Source organism: Rattus rattus, chromosome 5, assembly GCF_011064425.1.
Source record: "Rattus rattus isolate New Zealand chromosome 5, Rrattus_CSIRO_v1, whole genome shotgun sequence".
In the NCBI taxonomy this organism is placed as follows: Eukaryota; Metazoa; Chordata; class Mammalia; order Rodentia; family Muridae; genus Rattus; species Rattus rattus.
Genome location: NC_046158.1, coordinates 157698421 through 157721264, shown reverse-complemented (window position 1 = coordinate 157721264; position 22844 = coordinate 157698421). Strand labels below are relative to the sequence as shown.

Genomic DNA, 22844 nt, shown 5'->3' with positions numbered 1-22844 from the left:
GGTTTCCAGTGAGTAGCTTTATTTATTGTGACAGATGGTGCAGTGTAGTTCCTTGAATAAATACTGGGCATCAAAGATTATACTAACTTGCAATAGAAAGCAGGTGAAGCAGACATTAAGTTCCTTGCCTTCATCACACTGTAGCCAGTACTAATCTGAAGGGTTAGAAGATCGCTTTATTGGTAGTCTGTCATAGGCTTTATATAAATGTGTAAACAAGTCTCTTGAGTGTTTTTATCTCATGGAATTGTACAAAACTCTTCAATAACACCAATCCTCCCAGATGCTGGGTTTAAAGTCTCCATCCCTAAGGTCTGTGTCTGAGGTATGCTGTCACAGATGAATGGGCTGCCATAAATCCTGAAGATGGGACAGTGACAGTGGCGCCAATAGATGCTCTTGGGGCCAGGCAGCAGGCCAGGAAGGACTAGCTGACTGTAGCCAGCCACTGTCCATAGCCACCACACTGCTCATCCCTGCTGCCTGCTGGAGTGCTCTGTCATTTCCTACTTTAGTTCTTGCTTATGAGCTCCGAGGACCTGACTTTTCCCCACCTCCGCCTAACACAGCTCCTTGGCAGGCTGAGGTGTCGCAAATCCCTGGGGTTCCTTGAGCACCAGCAGCTCCAGGAAGGCCAGGATCACCAGGAAGGCCAGGCTCACCATGAGCACCATCTCGACCATCTTTGCTGATGCCAGGCACACCTTGAGGCCCTAGAAACCAGGAGAGTGCAGTTAGAGGCCACGAGAGCCATTCCTAATCTACTGGAAGATTCTCTCTAGTAGCTTACTTTTCATCCCTGCAAGAGGTCAGAGATGAGGAGCTCAGGCACTGAGCCCAAAAGAACGGGAAAGCCAGGTGGCGGCTGGTCAGAAGGTGGGCAGGCACAGCTGAGGCCAGGCTAGTCCCAAAGCACATGTGTCGTGGAGACATGGTATACTCTGATCTCAGAAGGGCTCGTGGGGTGCATGTCAAGAGCATATTAGGAGGGGCTGGAGAGACAGATGGCTTAGCAGTTAAAGGCACTGCCGCTCTTCCTGAGGTCCTGAGTTCAATTCCCATCACCCACATGGTAACTGTGGTATCGTGTAACTCTCATGGAATCCAATGGCCTTTTCTGGTGGAAGGCTGTACATGTAGACAAAAACACCCACGTACATAAAATATATAAGCAAATCTTTTTTTTTAAAGAGCGTATTTGTTGTTGGCAGGCAGCCTAGGAAGAAGGGAAGAAGAGTTTTACCTAGGGGTAGTGGGCCACAGCTATTCAACATGAGATGCCCCCAAATATGGGGACACATCTGGGAGTGGCAGCTTAAAGGTAGTATTTAAGGCCACACAGGTAAAAAAAAAAAAAAAAAAAAAAATACAGGTAGACACGTATGGCCCAGAATTGCCAACAGGACAGTCAGGAGAGCATATAAACAGGCAGGGGTGCCTCAAAGTTGTGCCTCAGGGAGAGAGAGGACCTCATGAAGGGGGGGGGGTACTACACCTCACAGAGGAAGAAGGGTGCACCTTGTGAACCAAGGAGAGTCACCCAAGCACATCTGGCGGGAGCCTGGCTACAGGAACCTAAAAGAGGAGCACTCCCTGGGATACACAGGGGCAGATGAGATTCCTCAGTGGGCCTGCACGTGGCATGAATTCATCCTAGCTCAGCCTCCTCAATGCCACCACACCTGGCCCAGAGTATTCAGGTTTTACATCAAGACATTGAAACATGGCCATCAGGATGACTCAGCAGGTAGAAGCATTTGCTCAAGTCTGGTAACTCGAATTTAATGTCCAGGACCCACGTAAAATTAGAAGAGAACTGACTCCACAAAGTTGCCCTCTAATCCCTACGTGTGTTCTGTGGCACGTGTACATGCATCCGTGTGTGCACGCAGGCACACAGATAGGCTCACATATGTACCAAGTAAAAATAAAAATCATTCAATGTATATGTGTTCAGTTAAGAGAAAGGTAATTTTCTGGGACAGTGTATTTAGTAGGCTGCAACCTAACCAAATCTACTTAGCTAAAGTTAGATACAGAAAAATTATTTTTACAAACGAGATTATAGAAGCAGTTCCTAACCAGGTCCTTAATGCTTTGCCAAATGGAAAACATTTCCAGCCCTTCCCCAGAACCATGTGCCGACAGTGCCTACCTCGGTAGCCCTGGTCCCCAGCAGGTCCGTCCAACCCTACACCTATTGCTCCCTTGTCTCCTCTGTCACCCTGGCTTCCTGCAATGAGGAAAGAACAGGCAGGTTAGAGCAGGTTAGAGCCCACAGCGCTGGCATTTCCCATCTCATTTCCACAGAGCTTGCTGCTCTTTTAAGCATTTCCTGAAGTGAGGCTGTTCACTGAAATGCAGCTTAGTGGAAGTCTGACCAGAGTTAGCCCGCCTACATCCCCAACACATTAGCCGATACCACCCTGACCTCCAAAATCACTGGTGGAATTTTAGTTTTGTTGAAACTATTTATGCCTCTGAAACAATCACATTACATGGTATACATGTTTTCAAGATGAGTTTGGACCCATGGCTTTTCAAAGAATGCTTTATTTTTTTTTGAGACAAAAGTCTCAGTCTGTGGTCCAGGCCTGTAGCTCACTATGCAGCTCATGCTGACTTCCAACTCAGTGATCCTCCTGCCTCAGTCCTTCAAGTGCTGGGATCACATCGTGCGCTACAGTGTTTTTAAATATCCCCTAAGTGTTCAATTCCTTCACCTCTGTTTTGGTCTAGTTATGGTTACAAGGGTCTGGGGCTACTGCTCCATGATAAAGCACCGGTCTAGTATGCATGAGGCCCCATCTTAAATTCCCAGCACCTTAAGAACAGCAAAAGTAAAAAGCTAACAACCTCCAGTGAGATACAGCTGGGGTGGTTTTGTGGCATCTCTGAGTTCTAGGACAGCAGCACATGCAGGTGTGGTTGTGGTTCGAGTCTTAAGGCGGTTGCTACTTTGTTGCTACTGTTTTCTGCTGCTGTTGGGAGTGGTGCTATTGCCTGGAGAGGCTGCCCCAGTGTGTGAGCTTTAATGCCTGACAGCTCAATGGTTCCGTGGGGTGGGTCTCAATTCTACACTGTGCTTCCAAGGGGATCTTGGTACAGCAGTGACCATACCGCTTGGTGTTTGAAAAGGTCTAATTTACACATCCATTCTCCACAGTGGGCTCTCGGCATCCCGATACACACTTGAAAACAAAGATGCCCAGTGCCTCACACAGACTGGACAGTGAGTGTGAGTGTGGCATGCCCACCTTCAAACAGAAAGCAGGCTTGCATGGCCATCCCAGCAGGCTTCCTGGATCCTTAATCCCCACCATGGCCTTTACTGTCACACTGGTTTCCTCGGAGGATCTATACCAGCACATGAGGCTCTAAGTTTTATTTTTAGCCTAGAAGGATTCAGATGCCCATTTGGAAATCCTACACATTTTTCGAAATGGCAGTCACTCACATGACACCAGATGGCACAGGTTGCCTACGGAGGCCACACTCTGGAGGAGTGGCAGAGAAAACAGTCATTGGAAAGTAGACTTGGGACAGACACTACACTGAGACAAGATGAATTCTCCATGTTTGCTCTCTAGTGTTGAAATTCCTTAATCTCTAAGGATTTTTAAAACGGGTGAAAATGATGTGCAAATTATACCAAGCCCATTTGCATACCAGAGTTTTTAAGTTTAACCTTGAAGAGGATGAGGGACTCAGAGAATCACTTCCCATACAGATTTTTTTTTTCCCTTAAAGCTGCTTTTGGGAAGCAGGAAGCTATTGGCTAATCAATCAGAACCGGGTGGAATCAGGGGCTTCAACCTTGTCTCTGGGGCAACATGAAGCTTGAGAAGTTGCATGAATTCCAACGGGCTTTGGAAAAGGTTGGTGCCCATGGGTTCACACAGTAGGCCATCACAACCCTCAGGTTGTGTCTGATGGATGCCCCAGCGGTCTTTCAGCAGACTGTCCACAGCTTGCACCAATAGCTATGACATCAGCAGATAAGAAACAAGGTCTGACCTGTCTCTGATTCACATCATCCCAAGTACAGCTTAATTAGTTGTTTTCGCCGTTTGCACCTGACATTGTCATGTCCCGCCGAACTTCATTAAATTCTGGGCTCCAGGGTAAAAGTGGATTGCTATTACTTATTGCTTACAACCCAGACAAATTTCGTTCTGGTGGTATTTGAGAAAAACACATTAAAGGTTCTGTGCTTCCCATGGGATGGTAAGAAATTACCTGTGCTGGCCCCAAAAGCACAAAGGCCCAGCCCTCTCCCTGAATGTGTCCTGGAGTGTGTGTGGTATAACCAGATTGTTGACTGTGTCGTTGTAGCATTTCTAGGTGAGCCATGTGGACTGCGGTGTTGCTCTCGGGTCTTATGACCATGAGGTGAATCAAAGGCAGAAATGGTTATCTCTCATTCAGGTGACATTGAACCTGACTGTTCCTTGAATTCTCTCTTCCCTGGACCTCAGGAGGAAGGTATCTCAGCATGAAAGGGCAGGGTTGTGCTGTTCAGTGCTGCAGAAAACTAGGATTTCCTCATGTGCCTGAGACACATAACATCATAACAGAATGACCATGTCTTGCTTGAGTCAACTACTTACCTCTTGGTCCAGGATCTCCTAGTTCCCCAGTGGGACCACGGTATCCAGGAGGACCCCGAGCGCCAGGGTGGCCAATGGAGCCTGGGGGGCCTGGAGGGCCTGGGGGGCCAGCTGGACCAGGCCTGCCAATGGAGCCTGGTGCTAAGGGCTTCCTCAGGTGTGCAGCCAGCTGTGCAATTTGCTCTTTTGGAAAACAGAGTGCCAAGCACATAACATACTTCAGAGAGGATTACCAAAACATCTTCATGCAAAGTATAATACAGCCAGCCCTCTGTCAGAAGGGGATTTTCACTTACTGACCAAAGACAATTGTTTATCTGCTCTAGATTATCCCAGGGGAGACAGGAGGGCCCCTTCTCTTAGACTACCTCTCATGCTGGATTGAGAAGTTCAAAGCCACTCAGGGGAAGTGTCCCTCCCAGCCAAAAGGCACAGTGGTTTCTTCTTTGTAATTGTTTGTTTGTTTGTTTGTTTGTTTGTTTGTTTTTTGAGACAGGGTTTCTCTGTGTAGCCCTGGCTGTCCTGGAACTCTGTGGACCAGGCAGGCTCCCAACTCAGGGATCTGCCTGCCTCTGCCTTTCAAGTGCTGGGATTAAAGGCATGCACCACCACCACCCGGTTTCTTCCTTGTAATTGTTGCCCTCAGTAGTTAGTTGGGGCTCCTCTGAGTACCTTGCATTGTGTCAGACACTGGGAGGAGGGTAGCCCTCCTTGAGGCCAGAGGACAGGTAAGGTAGGGAGAACAGAAAGGGCAGAGCTGTGTGAGGGGTGGAGTATGCACAGGACACTCACCACTGATCATCCCCCCACACAGCTCCCTGATGCGTTGTTCACTGGCTTCCTTGCCCTGAAATTCACCCAGGTTCATCAGCAGGTGGGGCAGTGCACCAGTAACCCTGACTTACCCAGCACCTCACTCCCCAAACCAATGACAGTTCACAAGAAACAAAAAACAAAACAAAATGAAACCACGATCTAAACCCAGCACAAGTCCAAAACCCACAACACGAGAGAAAGAAAAAGCTACGAACCGGAACTCCAGGTTTCCCCGTGATGCCTGGGACACCCTGCACGCCTTGGAAGCCCAATGGACCTGGGGGACCAGGCACACCCTGGACCCCGCTGGTACCATTGGGGCCCTGGATGCCTTTGGGGCCCAGTTCCCCTCGGCTGCCGGACTGCAGAAAAACAAGAGGAAGCAGGTCAGAGTGAGTCCTCCAGGCTTGGACCTCAGGAATGAGTGGCCACCACATCTCAGTATCTGGGATGTACTCACCTCTCCTTTTTGTCCAACGGGGCCATTAGGACCCTGTGAAGAGGAGGTGTATACATCAACTATGGGGTGTGGAAGAAACTCTAAAGGCTGACCTAGCACATGATCAGTGGAGGACAGCACTCTCATGCCTCACACAGGAACACACCACCAAGGGTGTCTTTCCCTCTTGCCTACCAATGCAGTTTTCACCCTCTTTGCCCTGAAGTTTGACTTCAGTGGCTGCGTGGGACTTGCTCTTATGTCGGAACATCTCACTCCCAGTCTCTTCGCTGTGGCGTTATAGATGCTGAGTTGAACACCTCTGCCCTGAGACTCTGTGCCTTTCCCTAGCTGGGGGCCTCATTTTGATCAGGCCCAAGTGTGTAGATTGATTGGGCCCAGCTCTTGGCCCTGCTCGATAGGTACTGTGAGCTATCCACAGCTGAAGCAGGAAAGGGTAGATGGTGAGGTCCCCACCTGGCTCACCACTGTGGTAACTGACACCACATAGATGTTTGTAGCTGGCAGGGGCTCTGTCCCACACAGACACTGCCTAAGCAATCCATCAGTTTAAGGGTGATCAGGTGGGGTTCATTCTAAGGCTCTGTCAATAATTTGCCAAGATAAAGACTGATCAACTGGGATTATTTGCATTAAAGGCATAAAAGGTTTACAGTGGCCAATGGTTGCTACCTAAAAGCAAGATCTCTGGAGCTAGGCTAGCTCAGTGTTACTTGGACAAAAAGGAAACCCATCACTACAGAGCTGAAATTCCTGGTCACCTTGAAGCCAGAAAGGGCTTCCCATCGGAGACTCAAGGTTGCCTTCAGGAGAGCTGCGAGTGGGACTCAGTCAGGGTTCTGTTTTATAATGGGCCTAAGTTCCAGTGGGGTTTTCTCTGCTTAAACCTCAGCAGTAGCTGTTTCAAGCAAGGTGACTTTCCTAGACAGACTGTGACCAGGTCCCCAGAGAGTCCTACACTTCAGCAGGGAACCACCCTGCCTGTGTCTCCTGGACCCCACTCTGTCCTACCACAAAATGGGATGGCAAGGCCTGGGCACGTGGTGGGTGGTAGTCATGGCTTACCTGTCATCCTCGGACACCTCATATGGGACAGTTACCACCCGAACTGACCAGGTGGCTCTCAGTTCACAGTAAGGGGCTCAGCCATACTCACCAGCTCTCCTTTGTCCCCTGGAAGACCATCAGAACCCGCGATGCCCTGGGGACGACACACTAATGTCACCAATAGCTCCTCCCTCACCTGAGGCCACTTGTCTATTACTGATCCTAAGACTGAGACCAGAGTCCAGGCCAAGATCCTGTACTAGATGGAGCTCCCAGAGCAACACAAGAACCCCAGAGCCACTGTCCAAGAGGACCACAAAACTGAAGTCACTTATTTGCACTGTGAGGTGTTCCCGCTAGTAGCACCTTGGTGGCCCTGGATCACTCAGAGAGGAGGAAGCAGTGGCTGTGAGGATGGACAGCAGCCACTGTAGTCCACACTCTGAGCTGTTTCAGGAAGGAAAGGGCTTCAGAGAGAAGCCACACGGCTCTCTAACCTGCTTTTATAACATAAGTCTTAGAGCCCAGACTTCACCCCTTTAACAAAGTCAGTTTCCTCAATCAGCGACAGCTTTTTTTCACCCGGGCTATATAGTGATCATCTGGACAACTACTTGTAGAGAGAACCTCTTGTTAGCATCACCTGTCAATAAAAAAGCCAATGGCCAATGAGATGAGGCAGGAAGTAGGAGGTGGAACAACTCTGGGGAGAGAGGATTCTGGGAAATAAGAGTGTAAAAGGGAGATTGAGGAGATGGGGGTGTTAGTGTGTAAGCCAGCAGGTGGTTCGACTCAGGATAGAATACAGAGACAACAGAGAGAGATTGGAGGGAGACGCTGGGGAGACTCGAAGAAAGAAGCAGGCCGGGACTGAAGAGAGGTAGCGAGGAAAGTGGTAGACATAGAATAGTTTGAATGGGTTAAATAAGTTATGCGCTAGCCAGGGAATGAGCCGCCAAAGCTTGTGGTGAACACGTTTAATAGTTAATAGTCTCAAGAGTCATTATTGTTGGGAACTAAAAGAGGATTAATTTTTATTTTTATAACTTGTACCCAGTAAAGCAGCTGACTTTGCCCCTGCTGACACCCAGGGCTGTGCTAAGCAGGGGTGGCGGGAAAACGGGCAAAATGGGGGGAAGTAAGAGATGAAAACGCCTCTCAAGAGTTTTAAAAGTAAACCCACAGCCAGCTGGCCTAGAGCTGACCTGACCACGCGCTGGATTCTCACCTGGTCTCCCTTAGGACCTGTGGCACCTCCTGGACCCTAGGCAGAGAGGAGGTTCTAGATTAGAGGAACCCTGGGAATCCCCTTGTGTGTGGGGAAGTCACGGCCCTACACGGCAGAGGCAGGAGTCCCACCTACAGTAGGTATAGAAAGTCCTCCTGTAGCAGGGGGCTTAGGAACAGCACCCCAGCCCCAGTTGCCAAACCCAAGTCCATAGATAACAGCATTATACAGCCGTCCATGCCCCACCGGTCCTTCAAGGGTCAGCTTTCCCTGGATAGCAGCTGCCTATCACTCAGTGGACAGTGAATTCTTTAAATCGGCTACTGCAGTCTGCAATTTGTGTATCTGTATCTCTCTCTCTCTCTCTCTCTCTCTCTCTCACACACACACACACACACACACACACACACACACACACACACACACACAAGGGAGAGAGAGAGAGCTACTCGCTGCTCTTGTAGAGAACCCAGGCTTGGTTCCCAGCATTGCATCAGACGGCTCGCATCTGACTGACATCCCCTCTGACATCCTTGGGCTCTTATATGTGTATGGTACACATAACCCATGCAGGCAAGCATCATGTACATGAGATTAAAATAAATAAATCTCTTTTTAAAAGAGAATTAAGTGTGGAAGCAAAGGCAAGAGCTACCCAAAGAAGAAAAAGCCAATAAAGTGTCTCCTCTCTGCTGGGGCTTGGACAGACATTACTGTTACTACCAATCTTTTCCCTCCACTAGCTTAGAGCCCTCAGAGCTATTGGCAAATTCCCTAACCCCTGGAATTTCCTGACTAGAGACTAATAAAGCACCCACTGTCCCTGCTGTGTGGCACTGGTTTCTGTGGCTCCCTGTGTCTGTAGAGGTGCCCTAGAGCCTCCAATGGTTGCATCCACGCCTTTGAAGAGTGCTCTGTCCTTGCCAAGTGGGAATCAAGAAAGCAATCACATAGCCTCTAAAGAGCTGATATATGGTCCAGGCCCCAGACCAGACCCCCAGACTCCTCCCAGGGGGCCCTAGGCCTTATCTACTAACCAGTGAGGACCCGAGTAAGCCACAACTCCCCTGGGCCCTGTCCCTGAAGAACGCCAATGCCACTGGCTACTGTAGGACCATCAGCAAAGGGTCTTAGAAAGTTACATGTTTGAAACACTGGGGTCATTCAGGTCTGAGCTCACATCCAACAGCAGCCCAAGACCTAGAGCCTCAAGTGTCCACTTCTTCCCTTGCCCCAGTGACTGGTTCTTCCAGGCCTGCATGCAGGGCTTGTGATAGGGTAGTGAGAATCCTAGATCCCTTCTTGCCCAAGAAGAAGACCAAGAGAATGAAGAAGAAAAGAGTCAAGGGCACCTGTCCACAGAGTTCCCTGTCCTACAAGGAGTTCCTGGAGGCTCTAGGAGTCTTAGTAACCCAGGAAGCCCAGCTGTGCCTCCATGGGAGGTGGGGAAGCTAAGTGGACAGTGAACAGGGTGCTCCCTCCCCTGCCACCCATGTGGGAAGTCGTGGGCTTCTGCTAGCTTGGGTCATATAGACTGGTTAGAGCAGGGAGGCACAAGAGGAGGACCCTTACCCGGTCACCCACATCTCCCCGTAGGCCTTGGGGGCCTGGAAGGCCAGGGTCTCCTATGCTGCCTTTTTGGCCCTGTGAATTGGATAAGATTCCAGTTAGTCAAGCACCCAGAAGAATCCAACCAGGGTCACTCCTTTCTCCAGCCAACCAGGGCTCAATGGCTCAAACCTTACTCCAACTTTACCCACCTGGAAGCCACGGATGCCAGGAGCCCCAGGAGGACCTTGTGGGCCGAGGGCCCCCTAAAAGACCAAGGTATGAGTAGATATTGTGAGATACAGGGAGTTTCTGGAGGCTCTAAGAGTCTTTGTAACCCAGGAAGCCCAGCTGTGCCTCCGTGGGAGGTGGGGAGGCTAAGTGGACAGTGAACAAGTTTTGAGCCATCTCTCTAAGTTGTTAGGTTTGGAGGCACAAGCACAGACGTGTTCTGGGACAGTTAAGTGCGGGGAACGGATCTCAGGGCTTACATAGTCTATGCCCAATTTGTCAGGCTAGCTGGGTGTCAGGTACTGATGCCCAGTGCCTTCCACAGGCCCTTAGAGAAGGTTAACTCCACAGGTTAGAGTACAAGAGTTATAGCACAATTTTCATCTATACTTGCCAAGGGTCTCAGCCGCATGGTAGCATACAGAATCTGAGGCTAGGGTAGCTTAGCATGGCACCATTATTCCAGAGGGTGAGGGATAAAGAAGGCCAGATTCACCCATCTCCTACCATTCCCAGGCATTGGGGAAATTGGCCCATTTATATACCCCAAAGTGCTATTACCCCTTCCTGCCCATGAACTCTGTCTCTGTGACCTTCCCAAGGGGCTGTGTCCTCCCACTCACCACTGAGCCCCTGTGGCCAGCCTCGCCACGCTCCCCCGGAACACCAACATCTCCCTGTAAGGAAAGGAAAGGTGAGGTCAGGATCCCTGTTGACATATGTGAGAAGGGGCAAGGTCTCTGCATACATATGGAGAGAGCAGAGTCCCTATGTACACATACAGAAGGGGTTGGAGTGTACACATACACGCAGAAGGAAGGATGGAGTTCCTGTGTATGCAATGTGAGGAAGAACAGATCCCCAGCACACATAGGCAAAGCAGAGTCTCCATATACAACAGGGAAAGGGCAGGCTCCCCGTCTACACATAGGGAGGGAGCAAGGTAGCCCTACTCATATGTAGAGAGGGCAGTTTTTCCCTGTACACACACCAGAGGGGTAGAGTCCTTGTGTCCACACACGGGAGGAGGAGAGGGAGGGGCAAGATCCTCCCATGTACAAAGGGAAGGGTTGTGGATACTCACAGGGATACCTGGCTCTCCAGAGGGGCCAGCCTCGCCCAGCTCCCCAGTTCTACCCTATACAAGTGAAGAGACAATGAGTACTATGTCCCCTCCGTCCCCCACACAGCACTGAATGCTGTGCCTCCTCTCTGGGGCAAAGCGGCCACTTACCACTTCTCCCTTCTCGCCTTTGGACCCTGCTCGTCCAGGGAGCCCCTGCCAGAACAGGAATCAGGGGTTAGGGTCAAGATAGGGCCTGGTCAGGTTCAGAGTTAAAGTCAAGGTAAGAATCTGGGTCAAGGCTGGAGTTTGGGTTAGGGATAGTGCTAGGGTTAGGGTCAGGGCTGGGAGCCAGGATCAGAGCCAAGGCTGCTGAGCTCACAGAGGGCGTGCGTGTAGAGAATGTTCACAGTGCAGCTGCTTAGTGTCCACATGGGCAGTGTGCATAGGCTGGGCAGAGTGCTCCCAAAGGGTAAAGCTGACCCCAGGGGTGAAGTTGACTCTCACGGTCTCCCCAGCTTGAGGAGAGACCCTGGGAGCACTCCCAGGCAGCGTCCTCGGGGTGAACCCATAACGTCCAGGAGGAACGCAGGCTCATTTCCACATGTCCCACAGGGAGTACAGATATACTAAAGTAGGCCCCTGACTTCTAGCACCAGGGCTGTGCTAGATCCCAGAGGATCCATTCCTAGGACAAATGCAGAAGCTGACCCCAGAGCAACTAACCTGCCTAGCTTGGGCACTCACCGGCAGCCCATTGGGGCCTTTTTCTCCTGGGGCACCAGTGCGACCAGCCTCTCCCTGCAAGGACAGTGAATAGGGTATAAGTGAACAGTGATGCTGGGGCCTTGGGAAGCTGAACTCCTCCACCTCCTCCCGGCAAGCATCCAGCCAGGCACCGACCTTCTCACCGTCCAGTCCCGGCACACCGTCCTTGCCATCCTTGCCTGGCATGCCCTGAGGACAAGGGACAATGTTAGGCCCTTCAGACAGAGAAACGCCTTGTCCCCCTGAGAACCCCCTTCCTTACCCTCTAAATTAAAAATGTCTCTTGAGTTCCTGACAGTGGCTGTGTTTTCCTGGCTAGGGGGCTGTATGCCACTCTCAGAGACCTTGCAAGGGAGTGCGTGGACAGGGTGCTCAGGACCCTCATCTGTGTGTGCTGGCCCGACCTGTCACCCTGTCTTCTCAGGGGTCAGACAAGCCTGATCTTAGGGAGATAGATGATTGCTGCTGTGGGATGGTGTCCAGGCTGCTGGCAGCTGTTAGGTGCTATTGTGTAGTTTTCTGGGAACGTCTGGGCTGCTGGAGGTATTGGAAGCTGCTGGGGAGGCCTTGGGCTCCTGGGGCTGCTAGAGTAGTCAGTGGACACTGTTTGGGAGAACTGGAGTAGGGGTGGGCACTGGGGCTGCTAGGTGCTGGCTGCTCTGGGTTTCTGGGAGCTCCTGGGAGTGCTGGGGGTGGGGATGTGCTGGTGCTTCTGGGAGCTGAAGAACCACAGGGGTTTGAATGGCAAGGAGGTATTTGAAGGTTAGACTGTATACAACACAGGCACTTTCGAGTAGGGTCTGTGACCTATCGTAGGTCACACACTTGTGAAGCAGGGCCCCGTGAATGGGAAGGACTGTGGGAAGAGAACCCAAGGAGGATAGGTACAACTGGCCGTAGCTCAGCCAAGAGGAGTAGCAATGCTGGGGGCAGTTTGTGTGGCCATAAACTGGACCCCACATATGTCCGAGATACTCACTGGTTCTCCGCCTGGCCCAGCCACTCCAGGGATTCCTTTGGGACCAGGCCTGCCCTAAAGGAAACATGGGACAGAAGCAGCTATAGTTGAGACCCCAAGGGACATCCCATCCTGCCTCACCATGTCCCCACAGGCTCAGCCGCATGGGCCCAGCTTTTGGTACATCAGGTATACTGTGCTTCCCCTGGGGAAAGCGTCATGGCTCATCCCAACCCAGAGCTAGGTTCCATCACCAGGGCCTGTTGAGGACCCTACTCATGGGGCAATCTTATGAGTTGTGGTCACTGTGGCACTGCTCAGCCACTGGTCTTGGGTGGGGAAGAAGAGGTTTGGAGGCTGCATGTTTGGTGATAGCCACTTCTGTTCAGGAGAAACCTGGGTGTCTACTTAGCTCCTGTCCCCGTGCCTCACTGCAGAGCCTCCGTCTGTAGCAGGGCAGTTCGAGACAGTGAGGTGCAGGAAAGAAATGTCTGCCTAGCACCCAGGGCTGGACTAGAGTTAGGATTTGAGCTCAGTAGCCCATTTCTCCTCAGAGCTCTTCACTGCTGGCTGCTCTGGAGAGGCCCAAAGTCTTCCAGATGAGCTTTGGGTGTTTGTGGGGGACAGGGAGAGGGCCTTCATGCCCCTAGCAGGGACCTCTAAGTATCCTCCACCCCCAGCTACAGAAGTTAGATCAGCCTCTTCATAGAAAGGTCCAGAGAACCAAGCTCCCTCTCACTTACCAGGTCACCCTTAGGGCCACGGAACCCTTCTGGTCCCCTTTCACCCCTGTCACCCTAAAAAATAACAGGGTGGGGTAGGGACAGGGTTAACAACACAGAGAAGTCAGGGTCTTGACTGAAGCCCCTCCAGGTTGTGCCTGGCTTAGCTCTCTAGACCTGGTCACAGGCAGCCCCCTGCTGCAGAAGGTCACATGGGACAGTGACGTGCCACCAGGCCAGATGCCCCATGCCCATGCTCCAGCTGTCTGTCACCAGCATGCCACAGTGTCCTGTGCTACTTCTTGTGTGCCCTGGGCCTCATGGATATACCACCCCTTGCTATGTTCCAAGTCCCCCATGTATCTATGGGCAGCTCATCCTGGGACAGAGTAGGGGCAGCCCAGTGGGACAAAGGGTGGCATGTATGTGAGTCAGCGACAGAGGGTCTGGGCTGGTGCGAAGTCCACCTTCCAGCCTAGATAGGTGATACATACCGCTTTCCCAGGTGCTCCTGGGATCCCTGGGGGGCCCCGAAACCCAATGGGACCCTGTAAAGAAGAGAAGGCATATGAAGTCCTCTCACAGGAGGAGATATCCAGAGGGAGGCTCCAGCATAGCCTCGAGTTCCCAGCCAGGAAGAGCTCTGATGCTGGCTGCTGAGGCTTTTTTATCCTGAGCCTGAGCAGAGTCAGGGTTTGAACCATTCCAGGTACCCAATGACCGGGCCTGGCCTAGGAAGACCTACAGTCCCCCATGGAGCCACCAGCACTTACCCGGTCCCCAGGGGGTCCAAGTGGCCCTGGAAGTCCTTGCAATCCTCTTGGGCCCTGAGGGGATAGAATCAGAGTTAAGGGGGCCAGACAACACATTTACCTAAACAGCCACCATAAGTCTTGTCTCTGAGTCTCCCATCAAAGGGGCCCCCACCTCACCACCCTGATCCCTCCCTAGCCTCACCTGTAGCCCCACAGTGCCTGGGATTCCTGGAGGCCCAGGGGGACCAGGATTACCCTACAACAGAGAAAGCAGTAGTCAGACAATTCACCCTAGTTCTAGCATCTTCTACTGCCCACTGGTCCCTCCTGTAAGCCTGACCCCTCCTACTTCAGAGCTGAGTCACGGAGGCTGAATGAGGTAGGGGTACTTGCCTATAGCTGTAAAAAGGCTATGTAAGTCATGGTGACCTCACCACTCCCTGGGCAGGAAAAGGGGTCTCAGCTCAAGCAAAGCCCCTCCCACCCGAGTCTTCTGAGCATCTCGTCCTGGTGCCCACCCTACACCCAGCAGTCTGTTCTCTGACACTCCTGCCATCAGAAGGGCATCCCAGATCTCTTCCCAACATGCAGTAAGGACAGGCAGGGGCCTTCTAGGACAGTGGCCGCTAGTTGAGAGTGGCAGAGACTTCCATGAACACTTTAGGCACAGAGCCAAGTGTCCTCAGGGACCCTCGGGGTCCCAGGAGCTTCCACACGAGGTCAGATAGCAGAGAGAGGAATTTGTTTACATGAAAGGTTCCAGGTCACCCAGCTCTGACTAGCCAGGCCCCACTGAGGAAATACCTCAGCAGCAGGTACCTACCCAGAACAAGTACATGAGGTTCTAGGCCTTTCCCCTAGCCACCGTCCCTACCATGGTCAGTTAACCACACCCGGACAGCGTTTTTACCTTCTCACCATCTTTGCCGACTTCTCCTTGTTCCCCTTTGTAGCCAGTAGGCCCCTGAAAACAAACACAGAAATCACAGTCCCCAGACCCAAGCACCACCTCCCCATCTGTTTATGCAGAATCAAGGTCTGTTGCAGCCTGTCAGTGAGAACAGCAGCATGTCATTCAGAGTCCAAGGCCAGGAACTAGACAGGGAAACTGAGGCCCAAGAGGGTTTGTGACTATGCTTCCCAAGGGCCCTATCTGCTATCTGTCTCTGTCTCCTCCGATCTCTTAGGCCAGGCTTAGCCTGGTCACAGCAGCTTCTAGTGTGTTACTGAGGTAGAGAAGAAGGGACAAGTCGATGGCCAATTCTGTCCCCCACTAACAATACTGAGTCTAGGCTCAAACTCTGTAAAAGCTCTAACTGCATAGCCTATGGGGACCCAACGGCCTCTGTCAGTGGAGACCATGCTCAGTCTATCACACACAGCCACCCACTCACCTTGAACCCCGGCATTCCTGGGGGCCCTGGAGGGCCTGGAGGGCAGATGGCAGGACACTGTGAAAAAGCAGAAGGATCAGACCCTTCCAAGACAAATGAGGCGGGGTTGGGGATTTAGCTCAGTGGTAGAGCGCTTGCCTAGCAAGCGCAAGGCCCTGGGTTGGTCCCCAGCTCCAAAAAAAAAAAAAAAAAAAGAAAAGAAAAAAAAAAAAAAAAAAAAAAGACAAATGAGGCAGGCTCCCATGAGAGACCAGCAGCAGGGAGTAGGGGAACTGTGAGGGACCATCCCTCTGGTGACGGAGACAAGCCTACACAGGGCCCCATTCAGTGCTGGGCATGAGGTGAGGTGACCGTGAAGAGCTGGCAGGCAGCCAGGCAGCCAGTCACCTTCCTGCACAGCACAGACTTCTCTACAGACAGCCTCAGCCTCAAGGCAGCTATTTTCATCCTGGCTTCGGGCTCCACAAAGGGGCCTTCATCTTGCGACCACCAGGCACCCGGTGGCTGTTAGGAGGAATGCCACGTGAACTCAACCAATGGGGCTAATCTCTGGTTCCTTCGGTAGCATATCCCACACCACACGCCGCCAGGAAACATTTCTAGCTCGCTTCACACTGAACTGGCCAGGTCGAGTCTGGGTGCACAGTGGAACTATTGACTTCTACCCAGCAGCCCATCCCAGAGGCTCGACCCTGGCCTCCTTTAGAAGAGCCCTGCTTTCCCCTTCTAGAGCAAACGCCAGGGATGCTGAGGAAGGGTGAAGAGCGGTGGACAGATGACCATCGGTGTTAAATGATACTGCATTCAGACGAGGATGAAACCAGACACAAACTCCCTCTCCAGAACTAGAAACTTCCTGCAACAGACTAGGCCTGTTAGTCACCTAGCACAGTGGCTACGAACCACCTACGACTGAGGGTAGCTAAGAAGTGGGTCTGCAGGAAACAGGGTTGCCACCTGAGGGAAGTGTTCTGTCTCGGTGTCACCTCCCTGTGCCTAGCAGCTTTGTAAGGGACAATACAGATGTAGGCAGTGAGCAAGGAAGATGAGGCCAGGCTCAAAGCTCCCGCTCAGGCCTTCTTGCTAAGCAAGCATGTCCCTCTAGGAATAGAAATGCCGTCTTGGAAGACACCCCCCCACACACACACACACTCCTCCACCCCTGACAAGCAGCAGCCTCGGGCAAGACTCATCTCCAAAGCAGGAACATCCCATAAGCCCTCCATAATCACCACAAATGCATACCTGCAGATCAGTAGCACCTTCAGGGAGGACTCCAGGGTTTCCCTTCAACAGACAGAGAGGTAGCTGGTGTGTATCCACCCTCCCACACCCTGTCCTTGACTTTAATCTAACAGGGGACTTGAAATCCTCAATCCTTTCTCCCCAGTGGCCAGTGCAAGGCACTGCTGACCTTGGGGCGAGGTGACCTTGCTACAGCAGTTCCTGTATCCCACCTGCTTCTGGGGAATGGCACAGAACCTGGGCAGGGATTAGGGTAGGGCCCAGCCCAGTTAGTCTAGGATGCCTGATAGGGTCCCCTCCAGTACTTACAGGAGGTCCAGGAGGTCCTGGGGGGCCAGGCAGGCCTGGAAGTCCAGAGGGTCCCTACAGAGGATTCATGACTCAGAATAGAGCCTGCCCCACTGAGTGAGGTCACTGGCTTCCCCCAAAATGGAGGACACTATAGCTCCCTTTAATCCTCTCTGGATGAAGCCATGCAGGTATCTGTCTGTCTGCCACCCTGAGTCATGGGTGGCTCTCTGCCTGGGCTTCTGTCAGTGCCCACCAGGACAGGAGGGTTGGTGGGCAGAGGGAGCAGTGAGGAGAGAGTGCACAGGAGGAAGGAAGGGACAGGGAGAAGGTAACTAGGAGGAGGAACAGGGAGCCTCTGGTTAAGTGTGGTACCATGCAGTGGTGGTACAGGGAGTAGTCACTCACCGGGGGGCCACGTAGACCAATCCCACCTGGGAGGCCACTCACTCCTGCCTCTCCCTGGAGGAGGTAAAAGAGAGGGAGATGGGCAACCTGTGACCCATCTGCCCTTTGAAAAGCCAGGACTCTGTATGTGAAGTAGTCAGGATGAGTCCTAAGAAGACCACTCCCCATGATCTAGGATATCCCAGAGAAAATGGGCTTCAGTGAGAGCTTCTCTGGGAATGTACACGCTTGGGAGGGGCCAGAGGGTGGTAAATACTCACAGGAGGTCCAGGGAGGCCTTTGCCCTGCAAAGCCAAGAATGAGGTCAGAACACAGATGGGGCAGGTAGGATAGGGGTCCAAGGAAAGTAAGGTACCTGATTGAGGAGAACCACCCCCCATGACCACAGAGGTCATAGCCCAGACAAAACTCCAGGAGCCCAGGCCAAAGCCTAGGCCATAGGAGAGGCTTCAAGGAACCTCAGGGATGCCACACCACAATAAACACCCCACGGGGAGGAGAGGATGGTACTTACCCCAAGTCCTGGTGGCCCTGGAGGTCCTAGACTTCCCTGAAAAGGAAAACAAGGGTCAGAGTACACAGGGAAGACACTCTGGCCTTCGCTTGCATTTTCTTTCCTTTGGAGCCTAAGTCATAACTCTGTCAAGGTGGGGGGATCAGGGAGAGAACAGAAGCCATGTGAAGTTCTGTTGTCCTAGAAACCTCTGTGAGTGTGGAGGAAAAGCATGGGCCAAGAAAGTTGCTAGTGGGTGGGCAGAGTCAACAGGAGGGGCGAGACACAAAGGTGAGCATGAGTCACACAGTTAGGGACCCTAGCCTGCCTTCCGGGAAGCTGTGTCAACACCAACCTGCAAAGGTTCCTCAGAATCCAGGCCTCGGTTTATGTGAGACAACTACCGGCTTGGTAGACAGGTTCGGAACGATTGGCTTACCAAGAAGCGGGTACATGCTGGTCCTTATACTGTAGTCACAGTATCCCCCAGACAGCCTGGGACCTGCCCGTCCCAAGTAGCAGTTCAACCGGTCACCAGCTTGCTGTTTTCATTCAGGTGTTCCACACATCTTAGTCCCCATGCTAGCTCTGTCCTTGTGCCCCGCCCACCCCTCTTGCTCTCTGGGTCTCTGGGGGTTCTCTGTGCTCCTGAGGTGAAGGAGAATGGTGGACACAGCCCTGCCCTCAGGAACTCTGGGGAGAGAGAGCCAGTTCGCTAGGGCATGGGGGATTCAGTGAAGATGGCCGGACTCAGGGATGTGAAGTGGCTCCTGTGCTGAGAGGAAGGACACCTGTGCTCCCGTCAGTGCCACGCAGCTCCGCCTGCTCTGAGTGCTAAGATCACACTGACCAGGTGTAGCTGTGAGGTTTCTGGTGAGGAGGACCCAGGGGCTGTGCACTCAGCATCCCCCCCATGCCCCGTGGAAACGGAGCAATGGGACAGGGCCCAGCAAGTACAGCCGTGGACACCATCCACAGAACGTCTACCCTGACATCCTTGTGAGCCACCTGGGAACCCAACCCCTGGACCACAGCCACTGGAACTGAGACGCTTACCCGTTCTCCCGGGGCACCTTTGGGTCCTGCGGGTCCATCTCTCCCTGTCAGACCCTGGAGAGGGAGGCAGAGGGCAGGCTCAAGAAGCCACCAGATGAGCCTCACATGCCGTGCCACAGGAAGAATGAGCCATAGGCACAGACCAGTACACACGGTACACCCAAAGCTCTGGGAGGGGGCCGGCATGTGGAAAATCTGCTACCAAGCCCCATTATGACTAAACATAGGTCCCGCAGCTCAGTCCTAAGTCCTGCTGGCCAGTACCAGAGCCAGGGCCTTGAGGACACCGCTGTCCATCAAGGCATCGGGGGCTCAGAGGGACACCGGTGTGGCCAGCATGGGGCAGGAAGCCTGACAATGGGCCCTTGTTCTTAGATCGGCAAGAGCTGATGGGACTGCAGGCTACAGGAAACTGGTTCTGTCTCAGCCAGGAGCTGGCAGAGTCTGGGATAAAGGCCAAGGACCCCCGTTGGGAACGACTGCAACTTCTGTCAAGACAAGGTTTCCTGCCTGAATAAACCCAGCTGCAGAATGGCAGCTTGAATGCCTGACCCTTGGCTGGGCTGGGACAGGGGTGAGGTGAGGCAGGGATGCAGACGGAGGGTGCACTCACATCTACACCAGGCAGTCCTGGCAGTCCTGCCTCTCCCGGCTTCCCCGGCTTCCCTGAGGTCCCTTTGGGTCCCTGGGTGGGAGGAAAGGACAGAGTTATGCAACAGGTACCCGGCTCTAAGCTTTAGCCTCCAACAGGGAAGATAAGTCCTTTCCATGTTGGGTATCAGCCAAACTTGGATGGCTCCTTACCCTGCTACTCTGCTGGAACCCCGGAAGACTGCCCCAGTCCCACTGCATCAACTGGATCTTCACCAAACAGATCCAGCATTCCCAGCAAAAGACCAACAGGGTTACTGCTCAGACTGGATCAGGGTCTTTAGCCAAGGTGAGGGGCCCACACAGGCACAGTGGGGAGACACTATAGAGCTCTACTGTCTCTTCCCTGGGTCGTCTGAACACTGGCACAAAGAGCTTCTGGTCAGACTGAGCAGAGTCCCATAGGCTCCCCTCCCTCCCCTTCCCTACCCTCCTACTTCTAGGCTCTGCCCTCAGGCCTCTCTCCTAGGGCAACACAGGCAGAAAAGGGCATCAGGGACCTTTTGTTTTCTGCGTCCACCCCTCCCCGTTCCAATCAGGAACACTTACTGGAGGGCCAGGCAGACCTGGAGGGCCAGCTTCTCCCTGCAGAAATGGAAGTGAGCACTTATAAGCCCTGAAAACAGGAAACCCACCCTAGAGCTTGGCCGTTGTGGGGTCCCCAGAACCTCTCATCTATACCTGGGGACCTCTCCTCTGCAAGCTAACCAGGGATGGAGTGAGCTAGAAATCGGCCCAGCCACGCAGCATTTGGGCACCATCTAGGAGCACAGTGGCACAGTAGCCTCCAAGAAACACTCCATATGGTCCCCCTGCACGGACCTAAGTAAGAGCTTTACAGAGTGGCAGTGCCTAGCTGAGCAGCCTCCTGACTCCATTCTTCAGAAAGGTGTCCCTCCAGCTCTATCCTCCATGGACACTTGCCGGTGAGTGACCTCATATGAGGCTTTAAGAGCCTCAGAGCCTGGGTGCTCAACTCCAGCAGAGAGGGTAAGGTCCCGGGCCACCCAAGTCTAACATGGTGACCCAGGAGGGGTGTGAAGGAGCCTGTGGCCATTACAGCTGAGCTAGGTTCTGGGACTCTTGGGAGTCTGAGAAGAGCTCAGGGCATTCTTAGTGCAGCTTCTTTCCCATAGCCCTCTATGGAGTCCCTAGGGAACACATGAGTGACTAGAGACTGGCCTCCCTGGAGAAGCCTTCCACTCCAAAGGATGGGACCAGGTGTGGTGGAGCTGCAAGACTTCAGCTACCTTTCCAAACTGTTTGGACCATCTCTGGATGGATGGTATACCCCAAAGACATCTCAGGACAAGCTGGATCCCACTCCCACCAAAACTGGCTCTATTCTCAGTCCCAGCAAGACCCACAGGTCTCCACAGTAACACGTCACACACCCCCGAAATACAGGAGCACATTTGTCTCAGGGCCCAGGTTTCTAGCTCAAGGATCACCCTGTCATCTGTACCCCAGGATCTGCCCCAAAAAGGAACGAGGTCCTTTTAGTTCCACTAGGGTACCCTGTGCCACTCTAACTCTCAAGGAAAGGGCTTCAGTTTGTGGTCACAAGGTCAGGAGTCTCAGGGCACCTTCTCCATTCCTCTCCCAACTCACATCGATGCCATCCTTGCCGGGTTTTCCAGGAGGCCCTTGGGGACCAGGGGGGCCTCGAGGTCCCACTTTCTGAAATGGAGATAAGTTATTAGGTAGGCCTCTTTCCCAACATGTCAGCCCTTCTGTCCCAACTTCCCTAGCCCAAGAAACTCTGGGGCCTGTGACAGTGGCTCATGACCCTCCTCCCTGCCTGCCTTAAAAAACCCCAAAGTCTCCTGCGCTGGAGCCTGGCGCCTAGGCAGTTTATCCTCGTTCGCGCCAGGAGTGGCTGTGCGGCGGGCCCCGCAGGGAGTCTCCAGGAACAAAGGCAACATTGTGTGTTCTGAGCGTGGTGGCAGTGGTGGCAGCGCTTGGCAGCGGCCTGACCCGGTTGGGTGAAGACAAGTGGAAGCCCAGGATCATGGCTGACATGTCCTGGTGTCCGTGGGGCTCAGCTGCATCACCAGAACTCGTCAACTGGAGCGAAGCGACGAAGAGGCTGCCACAGATGTCCTCGAGGGTCCTTAGCGGCCGGACTCAAGGGCTGGCCCAAGGGGCTTGAGTTGTCTGTCCCAGGCTGTACGGTTCGACGTCCGGCCCTATCCCCGACCCCATAAGCACCCGCGGGCCCGCGCTCACCTGCGCGGAGGTGGCCGTCAGGAGCTGCCCCAGCAGCAGCAGGGCTAGGGCAGGCGCTCCGGTCATGGCTGGCAGGCGCTCTGAGCGGCTGGCGCCGAGCAGCGGGCAGCAGGGTGGGGAGAGGGGCTGGGGGCGGCGCGAGGCTGTGCGCCCCGCCATGCCCCGCCCCACCCGCGCACAAGCCCCTCATTCAACCGGGCCCACCTGAGCCGGCCGGGCGCCGCGTGGGCTGGAAAGAAAAAAACCCAGCAACATTTTTCTGGACCTCCTCTTGAGTTAAAATTATCCCAGGACCGCGCGTTACACACGCACCTTTCAGCGCACAAGAAAGACTCTTTTCTCTCCCACTCCTCTCCTGGAAGAACCTCCACAGTGAAGAACATCTTTTAAGAACTGCGAAGGGCACACCCAAGCTGCCTAAATCCCAGGAGGATCCCTGTGGGTAGATCTCCCTTTCCAAAGCCTACCATGACAAGAATTCTGTATAATAGTCCAGCACTTCTTGCTAGCCACCCCAGCCATTTCTCTAGAACTTGGCACCACGTTCTGGTTGCCTCTTTTCAGCCACCACTAGAAAGCCTCTTAAGCTTGCACCCTGTTTCCAGGAGGGAAGAAAGAACAGCCTGAAGATCAAGACTGCTGGAGGAGATAAGAGCCCAATGTTAAGACCTGGAAGCAGGCCTCCAGTAGTAGTAATCTCTCCGTTAACCCGCCTTCTTCAGATTATTTTACTAGGTTATGTGTATGAGTATTTTGCCTGCATGTATGTGCATGCCTGGTGCCCAGAAGTCAGATAGTTAGGAGCCTCCAGGTGGATGCTGAGAATGGAGTATGGGTCCTCTGCAGGAGTAACAAAGGCTCTTAACTGCTCATC

At 53.0% G+C, this 22844-nt stretch overlaps 1 protein-coding gene across 1 annotated transcript; it reads right to left on the bottom strand.

Moving 5' to 3' along the window:
- Window positions 1–2: 2 nt before the first annotated feature.
- On the bottom strand, window positions 3–22074 carry Col9a3 (collagen type IX alpha 3 chain). Its single transcript, XM_032904946.1, has 32 exons — window positions 21971–22074; window positions 21353–21421; window positions 20291–20326; window positions 19704–19775; window positions 19091–19144; window positions 18056–18091; window positions 17802–17825; window positions 17542–17595; window positions 17155–17208; window positions 16846–16887; window positions 15601–15657; window positions 15117–15170; window positions 14409–14462; window positions 14225–14278; window positions 13946–13999; window positions 13473–13526; window positions 12751–12804; window positions 11907–11960; window positions 11751–11804; window positions 11175–11219; window positions 11025–11078; window positions 10564–10617; window positions 9922–9975; window positions 9734–9805; window positions 8162–8197; window positions 7043–7087; window positions 5887–5919; window positions 5642–5788; window positions 5403–5457; window positions 4611–4793; window positions 2156–2233; window positions 3–713 (listed from the first exon to the last, which is right to left on the bottom strand). The coding sequence occupies exons 1-32, from the start codon at window positions 22034–22036 to the stop codon at window positions 523–525; spliced, it is 2043 nt and encodes a 680-aa protein (XP_032760837.1). The 5' UTR covers window positions 22037–22074; the 3' UTR covers window positions 3–522.
- Between the last annotated feature and the right edge of the window lie 770 nt (window positions 22075–22844).

Bases quoted from the DNA above. Each gene is read 5' to 3' on its own strand.
- Col9a3 (XM_032904946.1), bottom strand. From the start codon at position 22,036: ATGACCGGAGCGCCTGCCCTAGCCCTGCTGCTGCTGGGGCAGCTCCTG. The intron at 11,079-11,174 runs GTAAGTGGCCGC...TCACTTGTATAG, and splicing joins AAGGCGAGAAGGGAGAAGTG to GGTAGAACTGGGGAGCTGGG. The intron at 714-2,155 runs GTAGGCACTGTC...CCTGGTTTCTAG, and splicing joins TGGGGACCAGGGCTACCGAG to GGCCTCAAGGTGTGCCTGGC.